Below are 23,744 nucleotides of genomic sequence, written 5' to 3' on the forward strand. Positions count from 1 at the left end.
ACTCGTGGCTCGAAAGCTTCGACCTAAGGTCCCGGGTAGGCCGCCGTCGAACGCAATATACATATGCCTTCTATACCCGTTATTGCGGAGATTATTACGCGTCACATTTAGGCCTGGTATACTTATCGCTATTCAGGGGACAACTTAGCGCCGTATGCCATAGTGTAATTACCCAAATCATGAATTCAAAACGGTTCCATACAAAATTCTGATATTACTTTAACGAGGATATTCCTAGCGATATTTATCCCGATGCAACTCTTAATAATGGATAAGATGTATGTAGGTACATGTGTAGGTACCTAGTTTTGTTCCATTCTTCGTGGGTTGTTTAGATAACATTTTTTTTCAAATTTGTTACATTTTGCACGTAAATTTATAACATTATATTCTACTCGGCTGAGGACATTATTTGGTTTTATTCATTGTGTCGATAATTTGATAATCAAACTGTTATTCGAAATATCGAATGTCGTCTTACAATATTTCAAAATTTTGTTCACTCATAAACCAATTTTTACGTGACAGCTAGCAACTAAGTTACTTCTTATATTTTAAATATTTATTCAGTTTCGTTACATAGTGAATAATGAAACTATTTTCAAGAGCTGTATTGATTCAGTATAATAAAACTGAGTTATTTTGTCATTTTTTAATAACCTGACTAAAATAATGAGATATCTTTTTACTCTACGCCACTATTAAATAGAGAGTTCAAGGCAACTTGTTCTCCCAAAAGCATGATTTAAAATGTAGATGTCGATGCATCTACACAAATGTTGAACATTTTACGAGCAATGGTAAAACTGGCAAGTTATTATACCACACCTTACCCAAAAAGGGTTTCTCGAGATTGAGACTTTCTTCTCTAAACGGTGCAGTAACTTGAACATATTGTTCTCTAATTATTTCGAGTAATGTTTCTTATGTATAACATTACTTTTTGTGCAACAATAGCTTTGGTGGAAATTTATTATAACTTATGTTGAAGAATATTTGTTACATGTTTGCCCTAAATGGTGATCTTTAACTTAAGTTATTTAAGTTGCTGGGCACGGATAAGATGCCGGCAGCACGCATTTCTGTAGTGTTGGATTGAATCGTAAAGAGTTTGGACATTGAAGATTATACATTACGATGTTTGTACCATCCACGTAACAGTAATAATATTTCTGGCAATTGGGATCTTTGATTGGAAACCTACCAGTGGTAGTGCAAGGATTCGTATCTACTAATGTTGTACTTGATATTGTTGATGTTGGTGTTACTGATGGAGTTGTAGATGGCGGTCCAGATGGTAATGGCGTTGTTGATGGGGAACTCGATGGCGATGGTGTTGATGACGGAGGTCCTGATGACGATGGCGTTGCTGACGATGGTGTTGGTGATGGCGGACCTGATGGTGATGCCGTTGTTGATGGAGTTGCTGACGTGGGTCTAGATTGTGTCGATGGAGACTGTTCCGATGACGTTGGTGGCAACACTTCTGCTGCTTCGGTTATCAATATTTCCGTAGAAACAAAATTGGAAATAAGAAATATCTGGAGTGCAACGAATAAAACGTGCATTTTGTACAGCGCACTGAACTACGGAGTCTAGAGGTATAACCGCCGATTGAAAGATTCTGGCGAATATATTCCTTCTCTGGAGATCAGTCTTTTATAGAGGAGTGTTACAGGAAGCGTTAGATCTACAAGCAAATACAAGATCTAAGATAAGAGATATGCGTTCATAAATTGTTATTACTTTCTGCACACCATTTAATGGCACACGGCATACGCATTTCAGCTTTATGAATATCAAAACTAAAATGGGTTACTATAGTCTACAGATTTGTAGGACTATTTTAGGAATTGTGGCATCAATTCCACTTAACGCTTTTTATTAATATTTGTCACGTATTTGCAAATTAAAATCAGGAATAAATTCCAAAGAACATAAAGCTGGGTTTTAGTTATGATTGTATTGGGCTGATTTATTATATCGTGTCAATCTTCCAAGTACGAATGATATGTTATCTCTCTTCATGAACAGTTAAACTGATGATGAGTGATAAAGGAGAAGCTCGATTAGAACGTAAAGGACAACACAGAAAATTATTATTCTAAAAACCATTATAGAAATAAAATAAAAAAATAAGATGAATGAAAACCTCTAATCAGAAAGTAATTGATGAAAAGTAAGTTGCATTAAATCGTATACTATGAAAAATACTATAAAAAATGTTTCAAATAATCTACTAAATAATTTTAATCACGACTTGAGGAATCGCGACTGGGATAGTAAAGTGTCCGTTTTTGTTCGTGCAAAAAGTTTTTCATGGTAAGATTAATTAATTTTCTTCTCATACTAATTGGTTGAGCTTTAAAATGCTATATTTAATTATTTGGAAATATCTTTCCCAAGCCAAGGTTTTTAGGTTATTCTGAAAAGAGGCGGGATGTAACAATATAGACTGCGGTGGTCCATATTACAACCTCTCTTATTTCATTAAGTAATTCTTTCTCTTTTCATTTCTAACAATAAGTATTCCACTATGTCACTCCTTATGCACTGGATGTGAGTGATGTTTTTATTTGTGATTTTTGTTCTACGAAACTTTCGTTGAATGTCAAATTTACATTTGATTTTTTTCTATTTTGAAATTTTTTAATTTTTTAGGGGTTGAATAATTTTTAAATTTTGCATATAATTACTACAAACATGAAAAAAAAAACGTTTTAATGTTAAAATACAAAATTTGTAAAAAAAAACTATTCCTTACGTGTTTTTTATCTTTTCAACTCTGGTCCATATTACTGCTCTAATTTCTGAAACCATGTTTCTGACAAAATTTTGTAGAAATGGGGGAGCTTCAAAATAGTTGAATTTTTACGCTAAAAAGCTATTGATAAATTACCTCATTGTCAGATTTATGAGCCACCATTTTCACCTTTTGTTTACGCAATTTTTACATTTTTAATATGTGAGATTTAAATCTGTTTCCCTATAAACAACATTCACCCCTTCCTGCCTTGACTCACACCATTAAGGGATACCTCCGAAGTGATAATCATCAAACTTGATGAACTTTGAGTATTTAATAGTTCTTAAAAAAAATATTTGTTAGGTAGGCACATACTTTTTTTACCTTCCGTAAATAAATTAATTTTTCTGAAAGCTGTTTAAGCAACCGGATTCGGGGTTCAGACGCAAATAATTTTCACGTTTAAAAGTTTGCTGTACCCGTATTAATTATAGACATATTAGGCCAAATATATATTTCACGCCAATTTTGATCGCTCCTTCCGATCCTTTACATATGGATATTGGTAAAGGAAGAAAATACATGTGAAATATTTATTCAAGAATGACTAAATACTCCAGTTTCATAAAAATCAGTGACTATCATTTTGGGAGTAACCGTTGTGACAGGCATACAATTATTGCTTCCCTAGCAATTCATTTTGTGTCGCAACTTTTCAATAAAACCTTTACAGGCCTATATTCGTGTGCCATTTTCGTTTTGCGTTTAGTCGTAGAACACACTGACAAAGTTTGTACGAAAATCTGAGGGACACCCTGTACGACGCATAATGTTTAGATTTAACAATAGCTCGTGGTTATACCTTGCTTTTACGTCCATAACGTATAATCCATATTGCACTCTCAGCTTTGCATAATAAAGTGGTAATAATAACATAACAAAAATTGAAAATATACCCTCCAGTTGGGGTTACGTGAAATCGCTGTCCGGTAGGTCAGTTAAGTGGTCTCTTACAGCAACCCCAAGCGCCTGGTAGGTTTCCCTCGTCATCCCAACGTTCTCCAGCTGGCGGTCCGGTAGGTAAGAAGAGATGTCTCGTACAGGTATGCATCGTGGGAGAGATCGGTAGGCAGAAAAGGAGTTCGATCCTTCGAGAGTAAGAGAAAGGATAAAGGGGCAGAGAAAGAGGGAAAGCGAGAAGGAAGGAAGGAAGGAGCAAATGTATATAAGCGACCTGCATGGAAGACGCTCCAATGGACTCTCTCTTTGACCCTAGTGAAGTGTGCACCTTTCTTTCCGTTTTTTCTTCGTTCTCCTTCCTCATTGAAGTTCCCTCCTTGAGCGGCGTCCTTGTTCCATAGCCTTCATCCTACCGTGCAAACGCCACATCTCCTCCGTTTCGCGCTGACTTCGATCGTGTGTCACTAAAATGGAACATTGACTGTATGCTTGCTCTATTTACTGCTCTTCTTCTCCGCACCGTTTCTCAGAAAACACCGATCCCGTGATTATTCGTAAATAGTTTCCGGCAATCGAAAAAAAAGTGTGATACTCGCGTCGACGTTGCCCTTGTGATATGCTCTTAAGGGAAACAATCTGACAAAGCCGGCGAAAGATGGATGTTCCTCGAGTAAGTATAAACAAAAGTGCGCAACGAAGTTGGAATTTCGACCGTAAATTTTTTTTTTAAAAATTAAAACGTACGATTTCGGCGCACAGTTTCGGCCAATTAAAAGAATAAAAGCTAATTTGCAAATATAAGAAGTATCGTCTTCCGACGTTTCGGCCAATATTTAGACCTTTATCAAGGAAAGTTTGAATAACTAAATACTGCGTACGCTTATATGTAACATGCTTGATAGAAGCGTGCGACGTACGAGTCGGTTGAACAATGACTGAGGCAAACAGTACACAGAATTTTATTCTTTTAATTGACCGAAACTGTGTGCCGAAATCATGTTTTAATTTTTTTAAAAAAAAGTGCGTAACGCGTAGAATGCGAAATTGCACGGAATGAGAAATGGCCTACGTATGTATCGTAGAGTTGGTTACTCAAAAACGAGTGTGGAATACTCATTCTCTTTGAAAGCAAAAAAAAAGTTAGAAGGTAATCTTGTGGATTTTTTAACAAACACTGTAAAACGTTCGTTTTACATTTTTTACGAGTGACTCTTCTTTAACATATTCTTTTAGTTATTAAAAATCGCTCGTCAAGTTTTATTCGCTCTGTTCTGTTGTATTTAAACAAATTCATCTTGACACCGGTATTATTTTGTTGAAAAAGTTATTGCTAAAACGAGTATAAAGCGAAGTGAATAACGAGTAATTTCATTCTCTTTTACTCATAATTAGGCAAGTGTGGCACTGTATTCATTGTTTTGTGGATAGTTTAAAATTCCATATCTATGTGCCTCATCGACTGTTCATTGCACGCGTTGGAATAGATGTCCGACTTTTCTACCACAGATCTTACGAGGCGAAAGCTAAATTCACGAAGATGAACAGCTGTTTTCAAAATTATTTATTAGTATTAAACTATATAAAAACTTTCCATGCGTACTAGTAGTTTTAATTTTCATTCGCAACTACTTCTCTAAATTCTTCATTCGAAGTTCATTTCAATTTTAGTGAGAATGTTTGTAGAACGTACACATTGAACTCAACCCAACAAATGTAAGATAACAATTATACCATTAAATGCTAGCAGAACCTACTTTACTTCACATGAGAATATACGTGTATGTTCTCATTGTTTTCACTATAAACCTTCGTTATATCTTCGTGAAAACATTCTTCTCTACTCCAGTGTGAATGTCGTGTAAATAACGCGTCAGTAAATTATGATATAGTTAGTTTGTAATCATATTATCATAAGATGAAAAACACACACTTGTTTATTTGGTGTTTGCTGATCTACATCGCAAATGCGTGGAAACAATTAATAAGATAAACGATTAAATTCTACAAATTTGATGGACACGTTAATGATATAATGTATGGTTTTATAATAGCGCTAGATTAAACTATGCATTCTATAGGTATATATTTTTTTTTTTACGTAGAATTCAATATAAAAGCAAGCCCGTGATTTATCATGCAGAACGCGTGAGACGAAAGTTAAATGTTACAAATTCAAAGTCTGGCATCATGACAATCCGACGACGTACCCAAATTTAACTACTTCATGAAATTCACTTAATCTACTTAAATTGAATTATATGAAATAGTCCATATTTGATTGAAGTAACAAAGATTATTAACTTCTTGTATATTATCAGGCAAAAATATTAAACATGTGTACCTATGTTTACAATATGTAATATTCACAAATATGTGAATGAAAGTAGTTGCAAAGCATTAAAAAATTTGATGGTCGCCTGGTATAGAATAAATTTTTAAATTAAATCCAGATTAATTTCTATTAAATTTCCAAGTCATTTCCATTGTATTGCAATACGAGTAACAAGTGTTTATCCAAATTGCTTTAACAGAAATTTTCAAGAGTCATAACATGATATAAAACGGTGCTTTTGTTTCTCGGGACTACCTAGCATACACTTGTACAGCTTCACGCATGAGTTAATTACTCAGAAGCTCGATGAGATATACAGGGTGTTGCGCTGCAGGTGGTAAACATCTTACAAGGGGAGGACACCATGCGGTAGACATCGACTTTGATGAGTCTTGGCACGATAGATCTATGTTAAAAATAAGTAAATATTGGCTGAAACGCTCGGACACCTATTTACTTATTTTCGACATAGATCCATCCTGTCAAGGCTCATCAAAATCCGTGTCTACCATATAGTGTCCTCCCCTTGTTAGGTGGTGATTCTACAGGTCAAAATAGAATGAAAATATAAAATACAATTTGTCAATATCGCGCTTCGTTTCCCGGAAAATTGATTTTGAATTTCAGCCAAATACGCGCGCACCAAAGTATAGTTTTAGGCGCCTGAGGGGCACGCGGAAGTAAGCGGAACGGCCCATTACTTCCGCGAGCCCCCCACTCCTCAGGCGCCTGAAACTACATTTGGTGAACGCGTGTTTAGCTGGAATTCAAAGTCAATTTTCTCGAAAACGAAGCGCGATATTGAAAAATTGTATTCTATATTTTCGTGTTATTTTGGCCTGTAGAATTACCACCTAAGAGATTTACCATCTGTAGCGAAACACCCTGTATGAAGAAGTAGCATGAGTGAAACCATCAGCAGGGGATAACTTGAGGAATGTATTTTAGTTAATAGTACAAATGTATAAACCGAACTCTTCCTTAATTTTACGTACAAAATGAAGAGAAGAGAATACAGTAGAGCGTCAATTATCCGAACTGTGTGGAACCGAGGTGGTTCGGAAATCCGAAATGTTCGAATAATCAAACAGAATGAATCACGCATGTACTTACCCAGTTTATAACTATAGGAATTACACCTAAAATTATTTATCAAATACAAGAGTACTACTGCTGTAACTTGAAATTGTAATGTATTTTACGCAAAAATCAATCAATCAGTCGGTACCGCTGCATTGGCTCGCAGAAGTGGTGGGGATAGCGGTGATGCAGCACTGCTTCGGATAATCGACGGTTCGGTTAAACGAGTTCCGGATAATTCTACTGTATAATGACTACAACTCGCAAGAAAAATAAATTATTTAGTATACTACAGTCAGATTTGTAGAATAAATATTATTGCAAACACGTATCGTAACTTCACACGATGTGGGCAACAAATGGTAAAGTAGTAGTACTAAAATAGTGAAATTTGTTATAGTAGTTAAAACTATGAAAATATGAAATCATCATTACTATGATCTACCATCAACGTAATTATAATTACTTTCTCAAAATTATCATAACTTGCATCTCTAATACTTAATGAGCAAAGTATTGGTTTGCCTAAAAAGTTCTCTCGCCTCTTTCAGTGTCACGTTTTTCCAACCAAAAGTTTGCCACATGCGAGTGCAGTTTCTTTCAGTTTCATACACACAAATATTTGATAGTCAATACACCAAAGTCCAGGTAAACATACCAAAAATTCTAGTTTCCATATAAAACGTGTGTGTTGAGTTCCTTTAAAAAATGCGAGAAAACTTTGACAGCCTAATATATTTATAACACCTGTGCGTTCTCAGGAACATAAACAAAAACAAAAGAAAAAAAAGGGTAAACAACTTCGTCACAGTTTTCATAATCCGCTGATCGTACAGTACGCGCACCGTGTGGCATTCTTGAGCCGTGCACCGCTTCAAATATTTATATTGCAGCGTCCAAACGTCTGTTCGAAGGAATCGCAGATTGTTACGATAGAGTTACGGCGGAGTTCCACGAAAGTGGCAATTAAAATTGACACATGCCCGTTTGCAAAAATGGTCGAAAGTTAGAGCTGACTCGTACCCATCGTGAATTGCCAATCGCGCATGATCCAACAAGGACGACGTGAATGATGCGAGGAAAATACATACGTGCCCAGCGCTTTCGAATAATCCTCGTCGTTCGGCATAGTGCCAACAGAGGAGCGAAACTCTTCCGTCCACGACCTAAATCTGTCGCTTTCCGTTTGCACGTTTCTTCACCTTATCACAGTGTCAATACAGATTTTCTTCGAACAGGCTTACGTCCTTATGTCCTTATTTATTAAGCACCGGTGCAATTCGTCGAACGCGCATCGGGCAACTAAGAAACAAGTGTTTAACAATAGGTGTATGTTTAATTAAATCTACCTAAATGATTATTCCACAGCATGGACAATAACGTGGCTTTTTTTTAAAATATTTTTCCTTATATGAAACACCCTACTTTCAGAAATTTTTATTATTTCATTTATTTATTTTAGTCCATTATTGTGAGCGTGAAAGATTTGAGACAGAATAGAAGAACTTGTAATTTGTTAGGGGTACTACTTAGTCGGGTTTTAATCTTCTTCTTAAATAGGGGAAAGGAAATCAAGAAATAGAATTGAAAATGATATTAATTATTTAACGTGTTCGGTAAAAGACTTTTTCTTGAATACTTTCCATTCTTCTAACAGCAACTGGGGAGTCAAATATGCGCTTCACGTCCATAATTTTCTGACGTATAGTACGTCGAATTCATAGTGGGGGAGGTTTTAAATACGATAGTTGACTTTCCTCGTCTCTGTCATTTTCTCTTCTACTTTAGTTGCTGCGTTGAAACCGTTAGGGCTCGTTTCTTCTAGACAGTTAAGATTTTAACTACACGGAACTCTTAACAGATAAGACATTACGATGTGTAGTGTTCGATATTCTAGGACAATGGTACAGAGTATTTGGAAGAAATGTTCTACAAGGGAAACAAAAGGCAATAAAAACTCCACTCTGCAATATTCTGCACTAGTTGTTCCAATATCCTTACGCACAGTGCAACTACCTTTAAAAACGATATTAAAATTCTCCAGATTTCTACTAATAATAAGAATTTGGATATATGGAGGAGGTCCAGTAATACAAAACTGCGCCTTTGCTTGTATTTAAAAAATTTGTTTATTACTGAAAAAACTTGTCTATCGAACGTATGTGTACCGGAACTTTTGTATTATTTTCCATAATTTTAACATATCAATATTACAGTAACATTCTACACGTATTTAATGCAGTGCAGGTTTAAAACTGATTTCAATATTATTCGAGGCACTGAGAGCAACAACGGACTAACCCACATTGAAAACAAATTAATTTTTCCTATTTTATACATATGATTAGTAGAGCCTACTGGAATATCTTATTGCTACTAACTCAATTTCGAAAAAAAAATGTGTGTTAGTCCGTTGTTGCTCTCAATGCCTGATTTTTAAAGGTGATAACGTCACTATTGGGCAACTACCCTTCCATAATATTATACAAGTGCGTTGTCTTCGGTGTTTTGAGTAATGCAAAACAGCGCGCAATGAACGTATGAACTTTTTTTTTATTATCTCGCCATTGGAGACGGGTTTCTAGTAGCTGGCAGAAAATGTATTTCGTACCTGACGATATTACTTGAATTCGATATTATTTCAAGTGACCTGTGCGAAACAAAATTGCAGGCGCGTTATTGGCATTGGTTAGCCCCGATTAGCATCGGCATTCGTTCCCGTATATAGATGTATGTGGCCCTCCGCAAACGCACGCGTGCAACACCTCAGCCAACGCGCATTATACAGATTACATGCAACCGCATATTACATCTCCTCACTATAGGTCGACTCTCGTAATACCCACAGCCCACTTACCTACATTACCCCTGCTACTGTCTCTTCTATACACTCGTGGTGCCCCCCTATGTGAACCACCTACTCTTCAATGAATCATCTCGAGATTTTTTGTGATTATCTACATGCCAGTTCTCGGTAACGAGGGTTAGACGATAATGTCACTCGAACAGCTGGATTATTTGCTCAATTAACAAGAAAACGTTCCCAACCATGAAATTCCGAATTTATTGGGCTATGCGAGGAGCAATTTTATTTCTGCGCAAATTCACTCCGAAGGGGCGAACCACCCCTTAAAATTGTCGCGCTTTTTCGCTTTTTAATATAACTTTATTTTTCTTTAATATAACTTTATTTTTCTTTAATATAACTTTATTTTTCTACATATTCACGCGAAGTTTCTTTAAAATCAGAATTTTCGGGTTGGGAACGTTTCCTTGTGAGAACAAATATGTAAACTTAGTTTGTAGTTAGAAAAGAATATTGACTCGACGATAATATCTTTAAACAAGTCGTTGGAGAATTCTCTGCTCTTCAAACTGTCGTATTGAAACTGAGTGTGATAACTCTACGTGAAGTTATATTTTTCCTTTGATTCGTTTTCATTGATTAGAAGTTTAAGGTAAGAATAGAGGTTGCGTTTACTTCAAGAATGTTCGAATGTGGATGATTTTTATTGAAAAAGTTGAAATGTGATATATCATTAAGAAACAAATGGTACACAGGACTTTTCTCTGATTATGCTTACTTTTTTTTACACGTTTTTACGAAAATTTCTACAAATAAATAGTATCTGGATGATTTTGTTATTTATTCAATACCTCAGTTACTGATAGAAATTTTACGATGGAATTTAAATTCATGAAAATTCTTACATAAGTCGAGTTGTGTTTACTTCATATAAACACTTCTTACTTGAAAGTAACATTTACAATCATCCTTCGCTATTTAGTGTTTCACAATCATTAACCAAGCAGAATATTGTTATCATCACTGTTTTATAAAGTATACTAAAAGGGCACAGAAATATATGTATTTTATTGTGGTAATGTACATATTTCTTCGGCATGAGAGAAATAATAATATTTATTATAATTCTGAGTATGTAACAAAAGAATTATAACGAGAGCTATGAAACATAGAGTAATTAATAAAATTGGGGGATATCTTTTGAAACTTGGTTTGAAGTACAGAATAAACATAATTAATTAAACTAGTAAAAAGATGTTAATACATTAAATCGTTCAACCTTGAACTGCGTATCTTACTATAAATTTAAATATTTAATAACAATTCAGAGAGTTCGTCCACGTTACCCATTCTCTTAAACTATAATTTAAAACATTGCACAAGCAACTTCAATTTTCACATAATTACTAATTTCGTCGAATACTGATTTTTATTTTCCAAGCGAATAATAAAATTCAAAATAACATTTCCCACAAACCTTACGCAACGTTATTCATTTTACAAAAATCCTACGTGCATAAAACGTTACTTGTTAAAAACAAGAAATAAGTTGTTTTGCTCCTTACAATTTTCAAACCCATTTGTTTCAACTACGCAAAATTGATGTCTATTTCAAATACTTAAACTGAACGAATCATTCATTCTTTTACTTACTACTTATTCTTAAATTCTCAGTGCGTTACTTACTCTGAAATTTTGCCACGTTGAATGCGAAACGTCGCGCCTCTTTCCGATTGACTGAATCGAACATTTATTGCTAGAAATATAAAAGCAAGTAACTCCACCAGGTTTAAAAGTGATATGAAGCGACGGTACTACAATTTTTTCGTTTCTTCACTTTCTTATGCAGTTCCGGTTCTTTTGCGGCAAGTACGGTCATCCGCGAGTACTCTCGTTCTCTCTCACACATCCGCATATTTCACAGCAGACGTAAAATGGCACGTGGGGTTCCACGGGAACGCCATTGAATCCGTGGCTCGTGAGAAACTCGAAGGCAATAGTTGGTCGCTCAAATCTTCACTGCACTTGATTTTATGCCACACTTGTGCCCCTTTCACTTCTGACCTCTCTCCGAAAAGTTTCATTAAATATTAATTCGAAAATCTCATAATCGAACGGACATAAGTCGCGTTATTATTATTATATCCATCTACGTGCATGTTCTTAAATAATACAACATTTTCTTATTTTTCTTTATATCTAGGTATCAATATTTTCCTCTATATATTCTTGCCGAACTTGTTGTTACAATTTCCAGAAAAGTAATATCGTATTCATTTCGAATAAGAGAAATGCATTTAATGTGCATTGAAAAGTATTGGTGTGACTTGCGTTTGTATTCAAACTGTTTGTTTAATCGAGGCTGGTGTAAATAACTGGTTAGCAGGCTGCTAAATAAAAAGTTAAAAACAATTTCGAACAATTCTGCGGAAACATGGAATTAGCGTAATCGTTTAGTTCCAGCGGAATTGTAACATGGTTCTGGAATAATTCAAAGCGCTTCTGAATGTTTCTCAGGAGCTGACCCACTTCAGTTTACTCTGTGTTTATTTTCCATGGTTATTGACTACCGTGAGAAGTATATATTTTCTAAGTACAGGTATACCATCGTAGATTTACATAACTCGTTAGAAAGACGAATCTTATCGTTAATATTAATTGTTACCACATTCGAACGACTAGTTACTCTCTGATTTTGCAAACTAAACTGATCGTGAGCTAACACTCTGGCTTCACAAGACGACTGCGGCATCGAATTTCAATCCAATCGTCAACTTATATGGTTTCAGGTTTTGTCGATATTATTGCTGCTGATATTTCTATGCAGCGCGGCGTCAGCTCTGAAAAATGATCGAGGAGGATCGTCCTTCAGAAGTGGGCCAAATTTTACCCAACGTAGTCGGAGGATCGCGCTGAACGAATATCTCGTCCCACCTCCGCCACCGCGACACCAACCAGTGAGATCTGGAAGGGTAGCTAATCCTCAATCGACGGAAGGCCCAGGATACTTTTCAAAATTCATGAACTGGTTGAATCCCTTCGGTTTTGCCGCCCCGTCCCATCCACTCTTGAAATCGCCACCGTACCTCGAAACACCTTTTCCCCCGACGCAACAAACTCACGTCCTACCGTTTAACGCACATCCCCCCGCGGAACCAGGCGCATCTTTGCATTCTCCGCTTGGACCACAACCTGGTCTACCTCTGTACCCTCCCCTTGCCCCACCTCCCGGTCAACATTCTAGTTTTCTCCTTACTCCTCCAGTTCCTCCGCACCCTATTCCACCGCTCAATGCGCCACCTAACCCGGCGTTCCCAATTTATAGCCCACCTCCAGCCCCTTCTTCGCACCAACAGTTTCTTCCACCTGCTAAAAACAATCGTGATCCGCACCCGCCGTCGAACAAAGGGAAACCATGCAATCCTTGCAACAAGGTCCCTTGGATTCCGATGCAGGGCGGTGGAGTTCATTCGGATGTTCCGTATCCCCTCTCCCCGCAGCCACAGAACGGTTACCTTCCTCCTAGCAATCAAGGAAACCACGACGCCCAACACGCAGCTTCCCACGAAATCAGAATCCCAGATTATTCTCAGCTGAAAGTTGAACAGAACGGGCAAGGTCTGGTCAGTCCATTGCCAGATCCACTGCTGTATCCTGGTCCTATACCTCCGTTGTACAAACCGATATCCTTCGATCGGCCACCTCAAAATTTTCATACAGATATCGCGGAGCATCTAGAACCGCCGTCTTTGCCTGCCGCGCCGTCCATCGATCAGGGACACAAAGATCCTGAGATCTCGGGACAGTTTAGTATCCGCGATAATCACGATCTGACGTCTAGCGGAACGCAAATTAATCAAGGACACGTAAACGTCCTACCCCAGAATCAAGGAGCGGACATCGACGAAGGACTCGCAGACCACAAAGGATCGTTTGGTACTTCCATCTTGGACGAGCAAACTCCGCTCTCAGGACCATCTCATGAACAAAAGTACCACGATCCCTCCGTTCCGAAGCAAGAACACGGCGGAGGTTTGAACCAGCCGGTTCAGAGTAATCAGAACACTGTCGCTAGCTTCGGATCGTCGAGTATCGACAATCACGGTTTTACGAGCCAGGGTGCCGATGGATACCACGAATCGTTCGTGCCGAATTCAGGAAACAATGGCGGACTAAATTACTTGCCCCCGGATTTGAACCCCTCAGCCAGTTTTGGGAGCTCCGCTTTTAACAATCAGGATGCTGAAAGCTCGAATTACCAATATTCCGAAGATTTGTCCCCCAGCAGCAGTATCGTCAAAAATTCTCACGCAACAGCACAGACACCCCCTGCGATTGATTCCCCCACTAAAGACGACTCGATACACTTCGAAGAGTCGCCGCTGTTGGATCTCACGAAGAAAAGCGAAAGTCGCACAGACGCACAGTGGTCACCGCCTACTACTACTTTCGTTGATGCAGACACAACGTTTGATAGTACCTTGAAAACGACTACGAATTACAATTTACAAACCGATGACCCGCTTTTTGAGGATACGTCGGGTTTTAACGGGCCGACTGAGTCTTACTCGTCGTCCAATGTACAGAATAATATTTTTGGATCGTCGACACCTTCGACTGTGGACGTTTTAAATAACGACAATCGGTACGTTGAAACGTCGACGATTAGCACGCAATATACAAATCAGCAAGGTGTTTCGTACATCCCACCATCGGGGCAACTTGGATTTTTGTGGCCAAGTTTGTTGAACACGCGAAATTCGAAGAATGAGTCTCGGAGCAATGGTGCATTCTTGGATTCTCTTGCGGGGTGGAATAATTCTTCTAAGGATATTAAGAATTCTGACCAGCAAGGTACTAGAAATCCAATGAATGCAAGCAACAAGCTCGAGAGGCAGCAGAATGTGAAGCGAAATAAACAAGTAAGCTGAATGATTTATTGGCACTTAAGTACATACGCTCAATTCTGTTTTTTACACGGTAAATACATTATTAAGAAAACCGTGTAAAGAAGATATGAACTAGGTATAGTAAAGTCGAGGTTCATTGCTTTCAAAAACCGTCTAATAAGAAACAAATAATAATTTATGAGGAATAGGTTCCAATAAATAGTACAATAATAATTTCCTTTGTAAAAAAAAAAACCCTGTAAAAAAAGTTTTGAGCGTATGTCTGTATTTTACTTTTACTTTATGTACTAACATAAAATTCATATTTTAATAAATCGAAAATAAAATTCATATTCCAATAAATCGAAAATAAAATTCATACTCTAACGGTCAAGAAAAATAAAATTAGAAATCAAAACAGATTAGAAAGTTAAGAACAAAAGGTTAAGATTAAAAGTTAAACGTTACTACTACCATATGCAAGATATTCTAAAACAATCGATTTTTAAAAACTATGTTGAAGAAAAAAAAATGATCAAGGACAGAATCTATACCATTTTTGGACCGTACTTCATTCTATGTTAATCAAAACACAGTAGTGTTATTACAATTTTTTTTACTCTAATTTTAAACTATTGGATAACGAAATCGAAGTGGGTGTAGATATCCGACAAAAGTAAATATTCATAAAGTGCAAGGTATTTTTTAATGTAGATGTTTTTAGCATTGCGTAAACGCTTTGAGTGAAGTGTGGTTTTGAGAAGTACTCCTTCAAAGTAGGTAGACCTTTCGGAGTGATTGTTCCTGCCGAGAAAATTTTGCTTTACTCAACGCGATATATACTGGAACGATACTTTCCATGCTTTCCAGAACATATTGACATAAAAACACGTCAAAACCGTGCGCGGGATGCAAATCCTGTTAATATACGTATCTTATATAGTTTCATTCGTGCAATTAAATACAAACACGGGTATGAATCTCGTTGTATGCTGCAGTTAATTAATAAAATTAAGACAATACAATTAATTAAACTGTAATATCTCGGGCAATTAACAACGTTTTCTCCTTACACATTTGATGAATATCTTCTTAACTTTCGTTTCCTAGTTCCTGCATTCTATTCATGCCATTTTATATGCAACTAATACGCGTTAAGGGGTTTCAAACATTTCCCACCACAGTTCTGCATCACCACTGTTTAAAAATAAACATTTTTCTAAATATCTGACAATAAATTTGCAGATGTTTTATCACTTTTCGATGCTAATGCAGTGTTTTTATTTCATTATACAGTGTCCATTTGAAACAATAAAAAAATGTATTCAGTACATTAATTACGAACAACAGTATGAGTAGATTTAATAATACTAATTAAAATACACATCTACTTATTTTTTAATTATATAATAATAGAATACTTTATATTCCAAACCAGGATACTTTAACAAAATTTAAAGAGTTCAGTTTAATATTGATTGGAAACATAATTATTAGGATTAATAGCAGTTTATTATATTAATACTATTTTAGGTGCAAGTTATAATACCGTACACATCCGATTACACACCGATACCGTTTCAACAATCCTACGGAGATTGGAGTGTCAGAAACAACGTTGAACGATCAGAAGCAAGGAAAGTTCCACACCCCAGTAATACGAACATTGATAATTATCTTCAGCAGGAATCGAGAAATGAGATTCGACTAATTAATCAATTGCAATCGCAATTCAATTTTAATGCTTCGAAGAGGACGAATGGCGAATCCGTGAGACTGTCCTTAGTAGCAACAGAGAATGATTCGATTAAGCAAAGTACGATTAAAGCAAATAACTCCATAGATGTGCGGAGGCTACAAAAGAATATCGACAACTGGACGATACAGGTAAGCTGCTTAGCCGTGCTTTTATTTTGCGACGTTACGCCGCAATTTTTTTTCCCAATGTGAAACACTTTATTATCGATATATTACGTGATCCATGAATTGTCTTCTTTTTCATAAACTATGGCTATTTGTATTTTCTTACTGAGAAAGATGTTGAACATATTTTTGCATAATTATTGGACTTGAAAATCGAATAACAGAAAAAATCATTCAGAGAATTAAAAACACATATCTGACGTTTTTAACTCATTTCGCGCAAATTTATCACTTACTAAATTTGGTTAATTGCCGGTGAAAAATCGTGGTAATTCAATTTAAAATTACATTTCACAGAAAATGCTGTAACTGAAAATTTACTCAATATTTTTCCATGAAATTTCAGTTGAAAAATTATAATATCGCAAGCCCTGGATATTAATATTTGTCCTATTTTCATTAGTAGAAGTATGCAAAAAAATATGTACTTTTATATGATCGCTGGTTTTATATGACCGATGCAAAATGTGTTGAGCATAGCGTCTATCATTTTTAGTTCCAAATATTCTCATCTCTCGTCGCATCTGCGACTGAACGGTTTCATTCGCGAAATATTTCTGATATTTATAAATAAAAACTACGTTAATTCCAACACTTTCAGCAACAGGGACAGAAAATAATGGAACATAAGATAGTAAAAGTATAAATTTTTATTTAGGAATACTCGAAACCTACAATGTCCAGTACCATTCAGCCTAGTTCTCCGCACCCTTATCTGATGCCATCGAAGAAAATACCAACCGAGTACTTAACAACGACAGAGCCTGGCGACCATGCAAATGAGTCGAACGATAACATTGAAAGCGTTAAGACGTATTCTTTAGCTGGCTTTAGTTTCAACGAAGTGGAACACGAGGGTTCTGCGAGCAATGACATAGAAGCGACTCAGGCGGTAATTTGCTCGTTAATTCTCTAAAATCCACCGCTAATTAATTCGTATCGTTATATATACTGCGTTCCATATAAGAGCGTACCAACGCCCCTACCGATTTGCGACCGGTTTGCGCAGCTCCCACGGATCTAACACACGCGATTGGTCGTAGCACTTTCCCTGCCGGTTTGCTACCCATCAACAGTATATCCCTGCGCGAAACGAGTACGCTCTAATGTGGAACAAAGTGTAGCTGCTACCACGATAGCATCGAACAAGTAATAGAATTTAATTTGATGATCATTATTCAACGTGGCGATATTACTTCACCGCGTGTTTCCACCAATCTGTTTAAGCCTAGAATCGTTTTAATTAGGCAGTCTATATTACAGTAGACATGTAAGATAAAATTAGCTACCATTAAACAATAGGCAATTAAGTAATAGATTTTCGCTTCCAGTCTATCGAAGTTGCACGCGTAGAAAGCTCCAAATCGATCTCCAGCGCCTTAGAGAGCACGAGTATACCCGCGACAAAAGAAAAGTCGACGTGGGATGGATACTCTGTGTCGATATCACCCGTGAATAAGGAGCGGGTTTACGTGGTAACGCCGCAGCCGATAACAGCCACTTCGCCGAAGATCGATTTTGAAAAGCAAAAACGAGAAAAATCGCAACAATCGCCCGCGATGGACGAGCAAAAAGGCGACAGCAGTTTGAGCGAATTCGAGGCGATCGAGAAGGCTTATCAAGTGCTTCCACAGGCAGTGAATAATCTGGCTGTCGCGTCAACGGGGAAGGAGGATATTCCTTTGTGGGGAATTATGGAGCACGAGGAATTCGCCTCGTTGAACTTAGACGACACTGAGGATGAAGCGTCTGAAGACGTAGTAGATGGACCAGTCCTTTATTCTGGACATTCAAAGGTAATTATATATTGAAAACAGTAAGGATATTCGAGATTTCAATAGCGATATCAATTCCTCATGAACACTAAACTTTCAAGTACCTACCTATCTGGAAACTAATAGAAAACTGACAAGGAACGCAACTTTGTGGGTTTATATATAGAGTGACTCGAGCCAAGGACAACTGTATATTTCATCGTGCCCAATCGCCATTTATGGGTTGAAAACTAATCGCAAAGTCAAATAGACGCTCCCACTTTGTTCGGTGCACTAAGCGCTGCAAACCTGCGTTAATATAATTTTGAAAAAAGTTTTTTCTTCAGATATTTTTTTTAACCTCCTTTCAAAATTTTGTTAACGCAAATGTTGCAGCGCTTACTTTTTTTCCTGTCTCTTGTACTTTAGGAATTATACGCGAAAAAGTGAGAGTGCCTATTTGACTTTGAAGTTAGTTTTCATATGCTTAAAGGGCGATTGGCCACGTATGAAACATATCGTTGTTCTTCTCTAGAGTCACTCTATAAGCCCACAAAATTGCGTTCCAATTGGTGAGTGCGCGTTCGCGGTGCTCCCTTTTAAGCTCTTTCATGCAAATGCAAAATAATAATTTTATCACTCTTACTGGCATCGGCGTGCTTTCGCGCGGAGGGATTCGCATTCTGTACAGTGCACGCAGTTTCGGCCTGCTGTTGCAGTCATACTTTCTGGAAAGCATCATATTTTTCACAACCTTGCTACACTCACAGTGTTAATAGGTAAACGGTTATAAGGTATAATTTTTCCAATTGCAATGTAAAACAGTACTCCGTGAACTTTGTGAATTACCGTATATAATAGAAATATATAGACCAGGGTTGACTAACTGGTGGCTCGCGAGCCGCCGGGGACACCTTCGCCTTGCTGCCACGCTGAACGGCCCCTCTCCATACCTTCCAGACTCTGACGATTGAAGTTAGGGATGGAGTGCAAAATCACTAACAGTGATTTATCACAGTGATCGTGATTTTTTTAACTTGAGCGAATTGTTTACCGTCATCGTAATTCTTGATCTTGAGTGAATTATTTTTTTAAAAAAATTAAATATAGTTTGTGTTGCAGACAAAGCGTGTTAATTCAGCGAATATATACCTAGTATTTACATTCGTAAATAGCCAATGTGTGCACGCACTGATTTGATTGGCTAAAGTCTTCACATATACATTACACTTTTTAACTAAACTGAAGAAATATTCGTTAATTTAAATAGATCCAGAACGATTCCATTGGTTCAATATATACAAATGAAATTCTATAAGCACAGTGAGGACTTGAGAATGTTTCAAGAGAAACTAGAAATTGGGGTTATGTGGCCGTGCAAAGAGCAGTTATGCTTTCCACCAATCGGATCACGAAAATCGTGAATCACTGTTCTGCCTGCACCAATCAGAAGCGATCACGAAAATCACGGATCACTGTGAAAAATTACCGTGATTGGGAATGAACGTGATCGAATCACTAGTGATTCACAAATCACGGTTCTAGCCAACACTGATTGCAGTCAAAAATAGAAGAAAAGAAGGAGGTATCGACTGCGATCGTCAGAGTCTGGTCGGTATGGAGGCGGGCTGTTCAGCGTGGCAACAAGGCGGGGGTTTGTTAAAATTTTATCCAAATATTATTTGTAGGTATCGCGAGCCAAACGATGACATGTAAGTAGATGCATTTCGAATATGATGGCTCAAGAACAGTACCCTTCACCGTGAACGATGGTTGGTTGTTGTACTTAGTGTCTTTTAAATTCTGATGGTTTTCCTTCTGATATCTTTTCGGTTGTGTTCTTCGTCGTGGACCATGAAATGAAATGACTTCATTCGTTTGAATGCGAACTGTACACCATCAAAATGGCCAGTGAATACTAATAGGTATAGTTGTATCGAGAACGAGGCATCTACTTAGTGAATCTTATGTAAATTAAGTAGCTAATCTTCGTAAAAAGATTAGAACATCGAGACTTTAACACGCATAATTACCTTATTTTCGTTCTTAATAAGGAAGAAAACTGTAGTTATTACAAACTAATATTATATACAGTTTGATTTATATCGTCTTGTAAATATACATATACGTAAAAGGTAAGGCGCGATTAGTACGATAAATTAGAATTAAACAAGTTGTAAGTATTATTTTCGTGTAAATTTTATAATCAGCGCTATATAATAGCAGACAATTCGTCGGCAACGATCTATTCTCCACAACAGCGAAATGTTAAGTTAACGAAACACTGGGAATTACGCAAACTGAGAATAGAAAATAGTTAAGTATCGATTATCAATTTTTAGTATGATTCATCGAGACTAAATGTATTTCCAGGAATTTGTGAATTATTTCAATACAAACTATTTAATAATAAATGTCTTACCAAATTTTCTATTTACTTAAATGCGAGTTATGTTAAAAATACGCTTGGAATTTAATTCTACTATACTTCAATTGCCTCGTAAGATTTCGCTTCCTGAACACACAATTGCATGTGTAACGCTTTCCTTTATCGTCACTTTCGATTATTTTACATATTTGGAAGTCAGCCAAAAGCGGCTATTTACCCATTTGTATTCAGATGCTTCAACCAATGCACATTCGTACGTATTCTGTGTGCCACTATGTATATAGGTTGACAATGTTTAAGACTTTCCCGATTATACGGTGAAAGGGGACCGTATTCCGGTTCACGTTGTCTCACCGATTCAAAACTGCGAATGCGCCTCACCATGCGCTTCGTGACTGAAATCTAAGACGACGCGACGCCGACAGTGCTCTCTAATTTCGTTGTTGTTTAGAATTCCGTAGGATGACACGACAAAACGTTACAGAACACCTCACTTTGACGTTTAAACGCCAGCAAATCAGCATTTCTTTGATCCAAGTAAAGTGTAGGTGGTACGAGTTTGAGGTTAGTCTGAAGAATTTTTGCAGAACAATTTTTGTATTACAACCAATATTATTCCAATGAGTTACTTGAGGTACAAACATATATTTCCTTAAAAATTGGAGTAAGTATTTAAGACTCTTTTACATACAAAAATTAAGTATTAATGACATGACTAATACAAAATTGCTGGTGCAATAATGTTAATAGTTTTTCTTAAAAAAAATCTAAAAGGACGTCGGTTTTTTAGGCCTCGCGGAATTTATTTTTTATAAATCGTGTATTTATATTCACGAATTTTACTGCAAAGCGTTTCATAGCCAAATCTTCAGATAAAATTCGCTGATAAGTACTCCACGACATCCCAATTAATTCCACAAGTTTCACGTGGATTCATGAATTTTTGCAACAGTTCCTTCCGTTCGGCTTGTCGAAGGACACCCGAAACGAGATTGATCACAACGCCGATCGACATTTCGCCACTTTTAAAACGGGGAAAACCATTCGTAAACTTGGGTTTTGCTTAGAGCGCCTTTTTTGTAAGCTGCCCGTAGCATATCAATCTTTGACGCTGCATTTTTCCTCAACAGGAAATAAAACTTGACTGCCACGCGTTGCTCATACAAACCAGCCATTAAGAAATAGGCAACTTCGTCGAAAGCGTCTTAAGGTAAAGTTCCATGCAGTGATGCCAGAATCATGGGTTTTTGCCCACGGGCGCTACTCCCACTCCATGACCAAGCGTACCTCCTCCTAGCGCCTGTACCGCACCACTTCAAGCGTACCCTACCTTCTGCTCGTGTGCCGTACGCGCTGCCTAGCCGGCGCTCTTCCACTAAGACTTCATTTCACCGAGATCCTAGAGCTTGGGTCGCAAACAGAAAGTCAGAGGTTCAAATCCGGGTGCGAAGGGTCTACTTTTTTCATTAATTATTCTCTAACTTCTATATCATCGATTCTGTAACTGTTCATTGTGACGTGAATTTTAAAGAGTCCATCCTAGAAAGGAGCTTATTGTGTAAGTGGCATTTGAAGGAATTATTTCTGATTATGTATACAAAGCGCAGAAGACCAACATCGTACATTAGCCAACTGCGAAAATACTTTGTAAATTAATAGTTTTCAAGTTTTTATTCTACTGAGAATATAGATTCTCAAGTTTTTATTATATATATTATTAATTTACAAAGTATTTTCGCAGTTGAAAAAGAGAAATTAGAAAATAATTCAAGAAAAAAAGTAGAATATTCACACTGGGATTTGAACTCTGGACTTTTTGCTTGTGACCCAAGCGCTTCGATGTCGGTAAAACAGACAGCGCGTACGACACACGGATAGAGGAACGGGTATGAGCGTAATGCGGTACAGGCGTATGGAGGGGGTACGCTTGGTCGTGGAGTAGGGGTAGCGCCCGTGGGTGAAAACCCACGATTCTGGCATCACTGCCGGCGGCAAGCGAGCAGTCTTGAGTGTGCTGCCGGATCGTTAAGACGTTATGCATTACGACATTAGTTATATTTTGTTCAGCACCGAAGTTTCAAATATATATATATATATATATCTATTCTAATTCTAATAAGAGTTCAGTTAATACAAGGTCCACTACACTAGGAAGTCTTCTACCGCTTTTAATTTATCAGGATTCGGTTTATCTCCATCTTCAGTTGTAATGTGTCCCAAATATGTTAATTCCAGTTTTAGATATTCGCATTTGGCTGGTTAAAGTTTGAGTTCCTTTCCACGCAATCGTATTTAGTATTTTGTTCTGATTTTGAAGGGTCTTACCGAAAATCGCAATACCATCGAGGCAGACAAAACAGGTGGTCCCAATCAAACTTTGAAAAGTTGCTGGCGCATTCTTAAGACCAAAGTGCATGCGTAAAAAGTTTTTACTAAAAACTCGAAATGACCATTTCTCGCAATTCTCTTCTTCTATGGGGATTTCTGTGAAATCCGTTTGCTAAATCGGAGGCTGAAAAATATTTGGCTTCTCCTAATGAATCGAGAATCTCTTCAATATTCGACAGTGGATATAACTATCTTGAGGTGTTTTCGTATTTAGTTTCCTAAAATATACCACCACTCTTCCTATTTTTTTTACCTGAGGCATCCACCTTCTAAGTGCCACCCTTAATGGTGAATTGTATGGACAGTTACTATTCCGAATTATGCCTTTAGATAACATTTCAGAAACTTGTGTGTCAATTTCATTTTTACGAGTCGCCGGGTAATGGAATTGCTTAACGTCAATAGGTATTTCCTCTGTTGTATCAATTCTATGTTTAGTTGCATTGGTAAATTAAATTAAATTATCTGTTGATACGT

At 37.1% G+C, this 23,744-nt stretch overlaps 2 protein-coding genes across 3 annotated transcripts; one reads left to right on the forward strand and one right to left on the reverse strand.

Annotated features, from left to right (window-relative positions):
- Positions 1–191: 191 nt before the first annotated feature.
- Positions 192–1,644, reverse strand: LOC143373408 (uncharacterized). Its single transcript, XM_076820643.1, has one exon. It carries the CDS (start codon positions 1,566–1,568, stop codon positions 1,041–1,043), a length of 528 nt encoding a protein of 175 aa, XP_076676758.1. The 5' UTR covers positions 1,569–1,644; the 3' UTR covers positions 192–1,040.
- Positions 1,645–1,782: 138 nt separating this feature from the next.
- On the forward strand, positions 1,783–21,414 carry LOC143373405 (uncharacterized). Of its 2 annotated transcripts, none has more exons than XM_076820637.1 (6): positions 1,783–4,376; positions 12,714–14,846; positions 16,347–16,700; positions 17,395–17,628; positions 18,068–18,532; positions 20,179–21,414. In XM_076820637.1, exons 1-6 carry the CDS (start codon positions 4,362–4,364, stop codon positions 20,197–20,199), a joined length of 3,222 nt encoding a protein of 1,073 aa, XP_076676752.1. In that variant the 5' UTR covers positions 1,783–4,361; the 3' UTR covers positions 20,200–21,414. The 2 variants fall into 2 exon arrangements, with proteins under 2 accessions (XP_076676752.1, XP_076676753.1); XM_076820638.1 differs by lacking the exon at positions 1,783–4,376 and adding an exon at positions 7,449–7,480.
- The last annotated feature ends 2,330 nt before the right edge of the window (positions 21,415–23,744 follow it).

The sequence above is a fragment of the Andrena cerasifolii genome, chromosome 9, assembly GCF_050908995.1.
Source record: "Andrena cerasifolii isolate SP2316 chromosome 9, iyAndCera1_principal, whole genome shotgun sequence".
Taxonomy (NCBI): Eukaryota; Metazoa; Arthropoda; class Insecta; order Hymenoptera; family Andrenidae; genus Andrena; species Andrena cerasifolii.